The sequence below is a fragment of the Phalaenopsis equestris genome, unplaced genomic scaffold (assembly GCF_001263595.1).
Source record: "Phalaenopsis equestris unplaced genomic scaffold, ASM126359v1 Scaffold000174, whole genome shotgun sequence".
NCBI classification, from domain to species: Eukaryota; Viridiplantae; Streptophyta; class Magnoliopsida; order Asparagales; family Orchidaceae; genus Phalaenopsis; species Phalaenopsis equestris.
The window spans coordinates 1,691,224-1,704,982 of record NW_018164616.1 but is presented as its reverse complement, the minus strand read 5'-3'; the positions used below and the strand labels follow the sequence as shown (position 1 = coordinate 1,704,982).

General features: G+C 36.7%; 1 protein-coding gene across 2 annotated transcripts in view; it reads left to right on the top strand.

Annotated features, from left to right (window-relative positions):
• The first annotated feature begins 1,479 nt into the window (after positions 1 to 1,479).
• Positions 1,480 to 13,759, top strand: part of LOC110022144 (26S proteasome non-ATPase regulatory subunit 8 homolog A-like) — a 29,822-nt gene continuing 17,542 nt past the window's right edge. For both annotated transcript variants that reach the window (XM_020720952.1, XM_020720951.1), the window contains exons 1-2: positions 1,480 to 1,778; positions 10,968 to 11,046. In XM_020720952.1, the coding sequence (XP_020576611.1) occupies positions 1,674 to 1,778; positions 10,968 to 11,046 (184 nt within the window). In that variant the 5' untranslated portion in view covers positions 1,480 to 1,673. The remainder of the gene's footprint in view (positions 1,779 to 10,967; positions 11,047 to 13,759) is intronic.

Sequence of the window (13,759 nt, the reverse complement as noted above, 5' to 3'; positions counted from 1 at the left end):
AACTAAGTACATTTTAATTTTTATTTATGCTAATATTTTTTATCAAAGCACACATTTTACATAAATTTCTTTCTTTTTTTGCTCTTTTGGATGTATAAAGAAAGATAATAAATGATAAATAACTCTTTTGGATTTCATATATTAACAAAGCAATACAAGTAAAATACGTTGGATGAGAAATGAATTTGCAAAGCACAACTAGAAGCAATTAAATTATTACATAGGAATTTATTTTCGAAGTGTCAACAAACATGTTGTTTGTCTTTATATATGCTCTGTAGTTGATTTGACAGAATCAAAATTAATTGGGTCAATACATTCAAGATTACAACTTTTGGAGCCTATAAATTTTTCGCAACTACAATGGGTGAGATCTCTCCTCCCTTATTTAGTTCATTGTATGCATATAAACTATAATGACAACTAGTAAAAAGAGGGATGAAAAATTAAATTTACGTCATTTAGCATTATTATTCATAAACTTTAGGAAATTTTATATGGAGAGCATGTGAGCATAACACTTGGGTGTAAAACTAAGAAATTGTTATTGAATGGTAGGAACATAATAAAAGTTATACAATAAGAGTCATAGCGTGATACTCAGTCCCAAAACCAATAAGAGAACACTATTAATATTAATTTCTCTAAAGTGAAATACTTCTTTTGCTGCGTATGATTTGATGTGACTGACACAAAAATATTATATAAGTAAATATCAAAATTCAAATACTAGATATGTAAATATATAAGAATTATGCAATATACATGTAAATCCTCTAAAAGCTAAATCATTTTCCAATATAATGAATCTAATAATTAATAAGACCCTATTTATAAAAAACCCGACAGATCAGCTAACTTGAGTAGTTAAAATGTGAACCGTTTATTTCTCCGATTAAGTTCAACTATAAAACTACTTTCACATAAAACAAATCAAAATTGGATGGAATCAATGGCGGAAACCAAAACTAGTAAACCAATCTAATACTTGATGAATCATATAGTTGTATGACTAATCAAGCAATTGCATTTTGATTTTAATCAAATGACTACAAAAAAAAAAATGTTAAACAAATAGAAAAAATAATTGACATCTAATGCTTTTAAAATTTAAATTTGAATAATACTCAAAAGATTCAAAGGCAAAACATCATGATTTAAAACATTATATGTAAAATTAATGAAAATATGGTTATTAGATGATTATTATATCATCTAAATCATATTAATATTTATAAAAATTTACATACATACCCATCTTTACTATATATTCATATATCTAACACCAAAAATTTGTTATTTACTTTTATAACATTTGTTATTGAAATCTCATTAATGAAAATGTGCATTTCATTTCTATAAAATTAGTTATAATGATATTTTTTTGTGGTGCTAGAGATATGAGTGTCATAAATGTAAATATGTAATAATTGTGTTATATGCATGTGAATTTGCTAGTCAACCCCAATTCTAGACATTAGCTCTTTCCTCTTCACATGAATTGGGCGAAAAACATCGAGACAGAGCAGTTCATTGTCTTGCATATCTATGGAGCTTTACTACAAACTACGCTTTCCCTACCTTGACATTAGCGTTTTGGTGTGAATGAAACTGCGATTCGGGATCTTGATCAGGGTATACGTGCACGAAGAGAAGGGGGGCAAGCGGAAGCTATGGATCCGCAGCTGGTTGAAGTAACACAGATCTTTGCCCGATTCAAAGCTGCTTTGTTGAGGAACGATTTCGTAACTTGCAACAATCTCCTCTCCCAACTGAAGGTACTATTCTTTCTGCGTTTTAACTTTGTAGTCTCTGTTGAAATCATTGGCGGGCGCCGTTTTTTTTATCTGCCTTGGGGTTCTCCATGTTTTTGATTTTGGTCGGTGATTTGTATATACATATATATATGGGAGAAAAAGGTTGTTTTTGGGGATGACTATTAATATATTGGCTTCATAAACGGATCTATCTGGCACAAATGAATGAAACTGCTCAGTTTTTCAGTGCTGTTGGGGCTTGAATGCTTGGTAAGTCGAAACATGAATCTTTTTTTCAGGCTTTACCTTTGGTGATTTGATCTTGGAAGTGTATCCAGCAGGCTCAATCTCTTGAAGAACCATCCATTTGCTGTTTAGATTTGAATTTTTGTGATTGAGGCCTTTGGTTAGGGAAGAGGACATGAATTATCTTTTATAGATCATGTATTTATGGCTCTAACATCACATTAAGTATGCTTTCTATTTGATTTCTATGAAATAGATTAGAAGATTCATTGCACTTGAGATTAAGTAGTTATTATTATTATTATTTTGGGAAGAATTTGAACTTTAGACATTTACATTAGGGATCCAAGGCAATTCCACTGTTACGTCCGTAACAAGCAGCAGGGCCAACTCTCTCAACAGGTGAGCTGGTCCTTGTCAATTGAAGAGGCCGAGCAGCCTCTTGCTGCAGCAGAAGAGAGAGGGGAGCAGGTGTGGTCCACTAGGGCCCTAATCACAAATCACATACTTAAGGAGGAGGAATTGAGAGAGTTGGGAGGGAAAGTTTGTAAGGAAAGTTTTCGAATATTATGAGGGGATTCTATTAAGGGGTGGAGGACGTGAATTATTTTTTGGATGCTATGTTTTTCTTCTTTTGGTGCTGTTCCTAGCGACATCTAAGGTGTGAGAGAGTAGATCTACCTCTCGAAAGTAGATCATATTTGTATCTTGCTTGTTTTTTCCTTTGATTGTTGTAAGTGCAGCTCTTATTTGTGTTTTTCCACCCATTTATTGTGATTTCGTTGTGGTTTGTTCGGTGATTTTGGTGCCAAAGCATATCAAATTGATATCAGAGCCTAAATCTTGGTGGGATGACGACAAAAAAAGTTGATATGCTAGAAGGAGAGGTGGAGCAAATTCAATCCGGAATGGAAGAAATGTTTGCTACCATGGAGGACAAATTTTCTTTTAGTGAAAGTTGAATGAATGATGGATTTGAAGACATAGGAGAAATGCAAGAGATTTTGAAAATGCTCATGGAGATTTAATCCAAGGCCGTGCCATCGTTCCAGTTGCAAACCCTAATCAAGCTTTGATCAAGGATTTCCTGGCCAGGTAAAAGGGGAAGGAGATTGAGCGAGAAGACAACGAAGAATGCATCATCTATCTATAAGAGCATCCCCTTAGGACTTCGAGAAGAGGGGCAATGGAGACTGTCGAAGGAGGAGGATGGGCCCCAAAATTGGAGAAGGGATGGTGGAAGGGGCATGGAAGAGTACGATGGAGGAAGAAGAGAATCAGGAGTGGGATATGCTTATGACGGCAGGAGGGAGTTTCACCCTAGATACATGGGGGGAAATTCTGAAGGGAGAGGAAGTTGGGGTAGAAATGCAAGGGCCAGAAAATTGTAGATGCCGATCTTTGAATGAGAGGATGCATATGGATGTGTGTATCAGCTGGAACGGTATTTTGCAATCACCGGTTGACCGAGGAAGAGAAGCTCATGACAGCGGGATTATGCTTGAAGGGGAGGGCTTTAGCGTGGTTCCAGTGGATGGAGGCAAGGTATCCGATACACTCATGGGAGGAGTTTAAGGCATGTTGAAGCATGTTCGAGCCATTCGAGAAGGAGACCTACACGAGTAATTTTATGTCTGACTCAGGAGGGGATATATATGGAATACCGAGAGAATTTTGAGCTCTTATCAGGCCTACATGAGCAATTCTATGCTTTGACTCAGGAGGGGATATTGAGGGGGATTTCTGACTGAAAAGGAACTTCTTGAAAGGCTTAAAGCCAACATAAGAGCAACCATCCGACCCTTAAGACATCGTGGATTGAGCGAAACGGAGCTTGCCCAGATGTTAGAGCTTAAGAAACATATGAAGAAGATCGACAAAGGCGACAACACCAGGGGATTCTACAAGAGCACCGTGACTGCTACGACACCGAGAACCCAGACGGTGTCATTTTCAGAAAGCGATGCCGAAGGAGAAGAGTAAATGATCCCGACCGGGGGTAATTTCAAGCTCCTCACAGATGCAAAATTGCAGGATAAAAAATCCAAAAAATAGTTTTACTGTTGTGACGAGAAATACGCCCCAAACACTGTTGCAAGGAGCGCGCCCTTCAGGTTCTTTTAGTTTAGGAGGTGGATACAAAGAGTGAGGAATCAAAAGAGGAAGCAACGAATGAGCATCTGTATTTGGATGTGGCGAAGGTGCCTCTCAATTCGGTGATGAAGTTTATCCTGAATCACATCATGAAGGTGAGGGGATGGATCGGAGCACAACCGCTTGTGGTGTTGAGGGATAGTGGGGCCACCATAACTTATCTCAAATCAGGTTGTGGATAACCTAGGGTTGAAGCTAGTGACCGCAGGGAGCTTTGGTGTCATGATTGGGACGGAAGGTGGAGAAAAGTCGAGGATTCTGCAAAGGGTTGATTCTGACACTACATGACCTACAGGTGGTGAAAGACTTTCTTTAGATTTGGGCAGGATAGATGTGATTTTGGGGATGAAATGATTGCGAATATTGAGAGAGATAAAGGTGGATTGGAAGTCCTTAACGATGGAGTTCCAAGTGGAGAATAGAAAGGTGGTGCTGAGAGTAGATGCTTGCTCATGCAAAACCATGGTATCGCTCAAAACCTTGGTCAAATCAATTCGTGGAATAGGACTGGGTTACTTGATGGAGTTGTAGAGCATTCAGGAGGTTTGAGATTCAGAGTTGACAAAGTTTCCGGAAGGTGTCCAACAACTCCTACAGCAGTTTACTGATGTTGTCCAACAGGCAAGTGAGTTACAACCTCAGAGGAAGCACGAGCACGCTATTACATTAAAGGAAGGTGTTAGCATTTACAGATTTCAATAAACCATTCGTGGTGGAGGCAAATGCTTCAGGATACGGATTGGGAGCAGCGTTCATGCATGATCAATTTCTGATTGCTTACTTCAGCGAGGTCCTTACAACTAGAGTGAGGCTAAATTTAGTATATGAGCGAGAATTGATGACAATTGTCTTGACTATTCAAAAGTGGTGGCTCTACTTGTTGAGATGGCATTTATTGTTCAGGACAGATCAGAAGAGTTTAAAGTATCTTCTGGAGCAACAGATGGTGATTGAGGAGCATTAGAGAGGGCTATCCAAGTAACTGGGGTATGATTTCAATATTTAGTATCGACCAGGATTGGAGAGCAAGGCAGTTGACGCACCATCGAGAAATGTGGAGGGACCCTGATTGACGGCTCTATCGGTACCCTTGGTCCTAGATTGGGAGGCCTTGAGACAGAAGAGCGAAATATATGAGGAACTGAGGAAAATAAGGGCTGAATTATGGGGGATGGCAGCCGCTTCATCAGGGGCGATTCGTGCTACACAAGTCATCAGAGTATATTCCCATATCATTAAAAGTTTCACGATAGCATGATCGGTAGACATTAAGGGGTGCAAAACACTTACAGTCTTTTGGAAGCAGAGCTTATTGGGTGGGGATGCGCAGAGACGTGGAAGACATGGTAGCAAAATGTGATGCGTGCTAGCGACACAAGTACTTGACCGCGATACCAATGGGTTATTACAACCATTAGCATTGCCGGAGAATGTTTGAGAAGAACCGAGCAGGGATTTTATTGAGGAAGTGCCACAGTCAGAAGGCTTCACAGTGATTATGGTGTTTGTGGATCGCTTAAGTACACACATTTCATTCCCTTACGACATCCCTATAATGTGGTTTCAGTCGCGACAGTGTTCACGTGGGAAGTGGTCCGTTTGCACGGGGTGCCAAAATCAATTGTATCGGATAGAGACAAGGTGTTTCTCAACCACTTATGGAAGGAGTTATTCAGGTTGCAAGGGACAATCCTTAAAAGAGTACCGCATATCATTCCTAGGTCGATGGACAGACGGAGGTGGTCAACAGGAGTGTGGAGATATATCTGCGTTGTTTTGTATCTGATACACCGAAGCTATTTGCTAAGTGGATTGCATGGATCAAATATTGGTATAATAATTCGTACTACATTGCAGCACAAACAACCCCTCTCATGGTATTGTATGAACGCGATTCACCTCCGTTGATACATTATGGGCATAGTAACACACCATTATCCATCGTTGATCAGTTCTTGGAGGATCGATTCACCTCCGTTGATACATTATGGGCATAGTACCACACCATTATCCATCGTTGATCAGTTCTTGGAGGAGAGAAACATGATACTGGCAGAGCTCAACGAACATTTACTGAGAACTCAAGAAATCATGAAGAGGAAGACAAATAGATACAGGAGAGATGTGCAATTTGAAGCAGAAGACATGATCTACTCGATCTACTTGAAACTGAGGCCCTACCGACAGATGACTTTGGCCAGCAGGAGAAGCGAGAAACTGTCACTGCAATGCTTTCGACCTTACAATGTGATGACACACATCAGGGCAGTAGTTAACCGTTTGAAATTATCACCATCGTTCGCATTACACCCGGTTTTCCATGCATCACAATTGTGACATGCGATTGAAGATCATACACCCTCGTCTACACAACCATCGACACTGAAGGAGGACTTGGAAGTAATTATGGGGCCGATAGAGATCGAAGGCGTACGTCGAGGAGTAGGTGGAGCAAAGGAGCTATTAGTTAAGAGAAAATGACTACCAGATTATGAGACAATATGAGAGTCGTACGAGGTGATAAATAAGCAATTTCTATCCTTCCACATTGAGGACAAGGTACGTCTTTGGGAGGGGAGCATTGTTATGCTCGTAACAGGTAGAAGGGGACTGATCGAAACCACCCAGCTGACCTGCTCTTTCAACAGGTAGGCCGATCCTCTTCAATTGAAGAAGCCAAGCGGCCTCTTTCGCAACAGGAGAGAGGGGAGGAGGTGGGGTTCACGAGGACCCTAATCACATACTCAATGAGGAGGAATTGAGAGAGTTGGAAGGGAAAGTCTGTAAGGAAAGTTTTCAAATGTTATGAGGGAATTCTATTAAGGGGAGGATCAGAGGTTTTGGTTTTTTTCATGCATTATTTTGTGGCTGTTGTCTTTCTTCTTTGGGTGATGTTTCTAGCGACGTCTAGGCTGTGGGAGAGCCGATCTACCTCTCAAAAGTAAATCATTTTTGTATCTTGCTTGTTTTTTCCTTTGATTGTTGTAAGAGTAGCCCTTATTTGTATTTTTCCACCTATCTATTGTGATTTCGTTGTCGTTTGTTCGCTGATTTTGGTGCTAAAGCGTATCAACCACTCAACAAATGGTTGGGGTTTACAAGCATTGGTAATTGTGGAGTGATCAAAGAGTTTCCAATAAAGTAGGATTGCATGAAGAATTTGTCTTAAGTTAATATCTTTTATATGGATTTTGTATAAGATACATTTAAATTGAGATACCTTGGTTTAAGTTTTAGTGACTTCTTTTGAAGTGGAAAGTCTGGACAATCAAATAAGTTTGAAGAAAATAAGTGGCTTAATATTAATTGGATAAATAATGATAACATGATATGTAGTTTTAGTGGACATAAAATAATGATTATTTGATATGTAGTGTTAGTGGACATGAACATGGTAATAATTAATCGGTATTACTTGGAAGCCAAGCGGCACTTCAATGTATTATGTTCAAGTTTTCGGATATGTTGCCCAAATGAATGGAATATAAATAGTGGCATCATTTTTAAAATTCAATCTAATTACTTAAAGTGGAGGGTTTCAATGTGCTATGTTCAAGTTTTCGGATATGTTGTCCAAATGAATGGAATATAAATAGTGGCATCGTTTTTAAAATTCAATCTAATTACTTAAAGTGGAGGGACACTTTAAGAATCATTTATTTGCTATTAGAATATCATGAGAACTTAGTATGTCTATTTGTTATTAAGTAATAGCCATGTTAGCTCGATCAATTATGTATTATGGATTTGAGCAATAGAAAGTTAATAATAGCCATGTTTTTTTTAATATATACAAATGGGAATAATAAGATGAATTTGTGATAAAATTAGCTATGATGCTGTCAACAATAATTATATTAGATAAAAGTTGAGGACAACATTCCTTAGAACATTGTAATGATGTATAAACTTCAAGTAGTTTTGTCATATATCGCCACGGCAAGAAAATTGCAACAATGGCACTAGCTTTATTTTTTGTAAGAAGCACAAGAAATATAGGCACAAGTAAAAGTTTTTTGATTTGAAATAAAGACAATTTATTTTTCATGCAAGAAATAATGAATTTCAGTGTCAATTTATTGTTTAAAGTAGTTGAATTTCAGTTTTTAAACTTTTTATACAAACACAAGTTGCCATGCATCAAGTAATGAATTGTATTGTCATTGTGTTATACAAAATAGTGTCTTACAATTATTATGCAGATAAATTTCATTTTAAATCAAATGAATTTCAGTTGTGCCTTCTTGTTTTGCGCTCATGACCCAAAAGTTGTTTAAGAGCTCAAAACATGATAAAAAGATTATCACCCAAAGATGGTTATGATTATCAATAAATAATTATACAAAATTAAACTTGGAAGGCTGGAAAGAAAAAATATGATAGATCAAAGATAACATTGATAGAACCTATAATGTCATAAAACACTTAAAAGAAGTTGCAATTAATTTGACAAAATAAATTAATGATGAAGATGATTGTAATAATGATACTATCAAATCTATTCATTTCGTCATAAGAAACAAAGGCTTGAAATCAATCCTTTTGGGGTGCCACTTAGCTATTCTTTATAATTTTTTGATCATTGTCTTGTAGGAAATTCATTAATGTTTTTTATCAAGATTGTTTTAGATGATGCAACTTAACCATAAAGGAACCATGAAGTATGGTAAAGCAGGAAAATATGAAAATTGTTTGACAATTAACATGTAACGGTTCTGTACATAGGGGAGGGGAAATGAAGAATCATAGAAGAGAATGGGAGGAGTCGAGCCAAATGAACGGAATGGGGGAGAAGCGAGAAGAACATGAAACAGAAGAAGAGCAATTGAGGAGTCGTGAAACCGAACGAGGAAGGGAGAAGAAGTCAGGAAGTTGTAGAGGCAAATTCACCTATTTAAGACGCAGATCGGCTTGGAACCAAGCGGCGAGGGCAAAGTGAGAATTAGGGCAGAAGCAACGTCTTTGTCAAGCGGAGGAGGAGGTTGTTTCGGTGACAAGCAGATGAGAGGAAGAGGGTGTTGCGTTGAGACGTTCTCACATCTTTGTCGAGCTTCGCGGAGAAGAATTGAGCTAAACAAGTTGAGGAAGGACCGTCGTGCGTGAAGAAGAAAGGGAGGGCGATCTCAGGGGAGATCCCCCGTGCGGTTTGAGAGGTAAGCGAAAGTTTTATTAAAGTAATTTAATAATAATAATAATAATAATAATAATAATAATAATAATAATAATAATATATTTATTGAATAGAAAAATAAGGATAATAAAATAATGGAAATTTAATACTTAAATAATAAGAAAAAGTTGATACTTTCTTTAAAATAATAAATAAATTAAGTTGTATATCATCTTTATGTTAGGTTTCCACTTTAGGAGAGTTGACATCGGGGTAAAATTTTATCAAATTAAACGTTATCAATGTGAGTATCTTTACTTCTATATTAAGGTAATAATGTTGTATTTCTTCTAAATCACTCATATTAATTAAGCTATCTTGTTACTACAACTAGAATTTGATTATTCTGGCTTATTATTCAATTTGTTCTTCTAAAAATAAATGTGAATTATTTGCATAGTTATACTTTTATACCACACATGCATGCTATAAAATAAAAATATTGGATAATATTTAGAATGTAACGAAATGATTTATACTATGTTTGCATGTGCATGCTTTGTTATGATGAAACAATCCTTAATGATACTAATGAGGAAATACTAATGAAGTCGTGCACGTAAATGAAAAATGATATTGATATGGAAGTATCGTAAGTGATACAATTTTTAGACGATGTCTCCTATAACGATTGTATAGATATGAAATGATATTGATATAGACTCTTTTGAATAACATGTTAAATATTTATACTGATTTATAAAGAAACTTAACCGGTATGCATATTGTTCTTTTGTCTTGTATTGTTGTAGTTTAAGAGTATGAGCATTCACTGACTCGTTTAGCTCACTGTTATTTTAAAACTTTTCAGGTTTAATTAAATTATTAAAAGATGGGCGATAGATGAGAAAATGTTTATAGCCGACGAGGACAATCAATAACAAGTTAATTTTAATTGCAACACTTTAATTTAATTTGTAGTGGCTTTTTCATATGCTAAATTGTAGATTAAGATAGAAAATTTAATTCACACCGTCCGACCGTACGCCCGTTCATTCCTGTCTTGGTTAATTTCAAGCCCCGGGCCGGGTCGTGACATAACAATATAAGAAAACCTTACGTTTAACGAATGAGATTATCTATCCCAAAAGGTTTCAAGTCTCACAGCTAATCACTAATTGAAATATTGTAATAGATGAAGACAAATCTTCAGTCACCTCTCCAATTATGAGAATTTTATTCATGTCATGAATTGTCTTACATGACTCGTAATTTTCCGTACTTATAGATGGTGGAATTAATAAGCAATAAGCTATGAAAAATGTATTAACAAACTACCATCAAATTTCTAAGAAGTTGCAAGCGGATAGTGCTAGCCAGGCGCTATCAAACTTAATGATAGAATAATCATAATACAGTATAAAATATAAAATAAGTACATAATGCAAATGTCATAGCAAAATAAACACTAAGAAGTTATGCTTATATAACCTTATGGTATTGTTTGAAAATGGACAAATGCCTTTATCTTAGTTATGTGGTTTCCTCATATAGATTGATCATACACGTTTAGCTTTTCACTTGGCAAAAGGCATCGATCTATTCAATTAATGCTTTAGGAAGCTGCTAGTGTTATGCATTTCCTAGGTGTTTTTAAAGTGTATTAAAATCGTAATGGTAAAATTGTTCTTTTTTTGCAGGTTCTCTTGACAAGATATTCAAGCCTACCACCAACATTTCAGCAGACACCTACTTCTGTTGAAGAACTTCAGATAGCAAGTAATACATATGAATAAGTGAAGTGTTTAAGCTCACTTATGTGTTTTAATGATTTAAATCTACTTTTGTTGAAATAGATCTCATGAATATTCTATGTTCTATGCAATGGAAAATAGTATGTTGGAAGCTATGTCTCCTATTGTTTTGAATGAGGAGAAAATAGAATAATTGGTCAGGATGAATTGAAGAATGATCAATATTTTTGATTGAAAGAAGTAAGATGAGAAGTGAAAAAAATTTTTAGACAATAGAAAGGTACAAGTCATTGTACTTTAGGAAGTTGTATTAGAAAAGGTTCTAGATAGTATTAAATGTAGAGTTTAAATATAAATTATCTAGTAAAAAGGTTTATTGATACGGGGATCATATTAAGTTAATCATTGGTATGAACCTTATAAATATGGCTAGTCGTTATAATCATCAAGTTGGATTAGAGGATTGTTCAAAATATTTTCATTTTAAGTACACTGAACTAAACAATCCTTTCGTTAATTTTAAAAGTGGAGCAACTTAATCAAATAATTTCTTTTTATTTAGAAGGAAATAAAAACTCTTTTGCAAAAATTCTACTGTACAGAGTTTGATGCACAAAATATCGAGTATCAATTATGGATGTATCTCTTAAGGCTATAAATATAGCTATTAAAATGAATAATTTCCCTTGGATATTATGATGAAACTTGTAATTTGAGAAATATTAATATTCAAGATATATTTTATAGAAGCAAATTAAAATTTTGTATTTTGTTTTACTTGATTGTGGGCTAAGATCAGTAATTTCATTAAAAGGTTTCTTCTGTAATTTTTAGGGTCACGTAGAAATACATGCTGATAATTAAGGAGATTTGGTTGTTGAGTGAATAAATACAAAAAAAATATAAAGAAATGAAATTCAAGTTTAGTGAGTGATAAAAAAATTAATTAGTATTGATATTTGTAATGATTTTAAGGAATTATAATCTTACAAAAAGGGTAGCGAGCTTGCATTTCAACTTGGCGAAAGTTATTAGTTTATGTTTTATTTAAAAGGCAAGATGCTAAGGAAATGGAAAGAGAGAAAATAGTTAAAATAATGGAGACTTTGATAAATCTTGATGCATCAGAAGTTATGATCCTAAGATCATAGTTAATAAATAACGATATTGTGTAAAGATGAAGAAGCTACTTCAAAAAGTTGTAAAATGAGAGCATTAAGTAAAAAAATCCTCCTGTAAGGGCATAATGAACAAAATAAATTGATGAATTATTGATTTATCCATCCAAAAATGTGTAATGGAGTTAGATATGAATGATATGTATGAAGGTAATGATTTAGCTCTAAATATGATTTGGAGAGTTATAGGTGATATTTTAGCAATTTTCCTGATACCGGATCTAGTTAGGAAAATTAGCTGAAATGAAAAGCAAACTTTTATTGATATTGTTACAACTCGGCTCAAATTGGAAAGGAAAATACAACGACTTGACTCGCTGATTAGGACAGGAAGAGAAGATATGAGGGCGGTCATGGCGTCAATGAAGTGGTAAGGGAGCGAGTCAGGGCCGGAGGCTGTGGAGTGGGTAGAGAGGGTGATTTGGAGGTCAGTAGGTGGGCTGGCAGAGTGGGAATGTGTAGAATGCATGAAGTTTGGTGACCTTGTGCTGGGGTGAAGGTGGGAAAGGGGCGGCAGGCTGCTGGGGTGGAGGCCGAATGGCTTGAAAACTATAATATGTTGCAGGAAAGGGCCAGCAGGGTGCTGTGATGGAGGCTGGAGGGCTGGACAACAATAATATACTGCAGGTAGGGGCAGCAGGGTGCTGGAATGCAGGTTGTATGGCTGGACAATAAGGACATGTTGCAGGAAAGGGGCGACAGCGATATTTTTTTTTGGGTAGAGAGGGTGATTTGGAGGTTGGTAGGTGGGCTGACGGAATGGGAACGTGTAGGAGAATGCATGAAGTTTGGTGACCTGTCTACACGTGAGATTTGCCGCTCACACTTCCTCCTTCCTCTACTCTCCTTTTCCCACCTCCCCTATTTCCCTGTTACCACTTCTTCCTCCTTTCTTTATGGTTGCCGCTCAAAGGGGGAAACCTTCCCTTCCTATTGTATCTATTAGCTATTATATATGCGTTGTTTTGCTTGTTAGGGCTAGTTTTTGCTTCTTGTTATTTCAGAATTTCCCTTGGAGTCTTCTCCTTTCCTTGCTAGGGCTGTATCCGACGATGGATGGTGCTTCGGTTTGTATCCTGCTTCAAGATGATGTTGTATGTTCCCCCATCATTCCCTGCACCTTTCTCCTCCACTTCCCTTAGCCGCCAGCCTCTCCAACCTGCAACCCTGTACCTTGTCGTCCCATTCCTGCAGCATATCCTTGTTTGTCAGCCATCCAACCGGCATTCCAGCACCCTGCTGCCCCTTCCTGCAGCATATGATTGTTGTTCAGCCCTCCGGCCTCCATCACGGCACGCCCTTTCCTGCAGCATATTATAGTTGTCAAGCCATCCGGCCTCCACTCCAGCACCCTGCTGTCGCTTTCCTGTTACACACCATGGCTGTCCAGCCATCCCACCTTCATTCCAGCACCAGGTCACCAAACTTCATGCAATCTCCTACACGTTCCCGCTCCCCCTAGGTCAACATTAAGTATGTATGTTTTTTATTTTTTACGGGATTATTATAAATGATATTCATAGTAAAATTTCTTATTGTATGATTTTATTAGATAAGGTA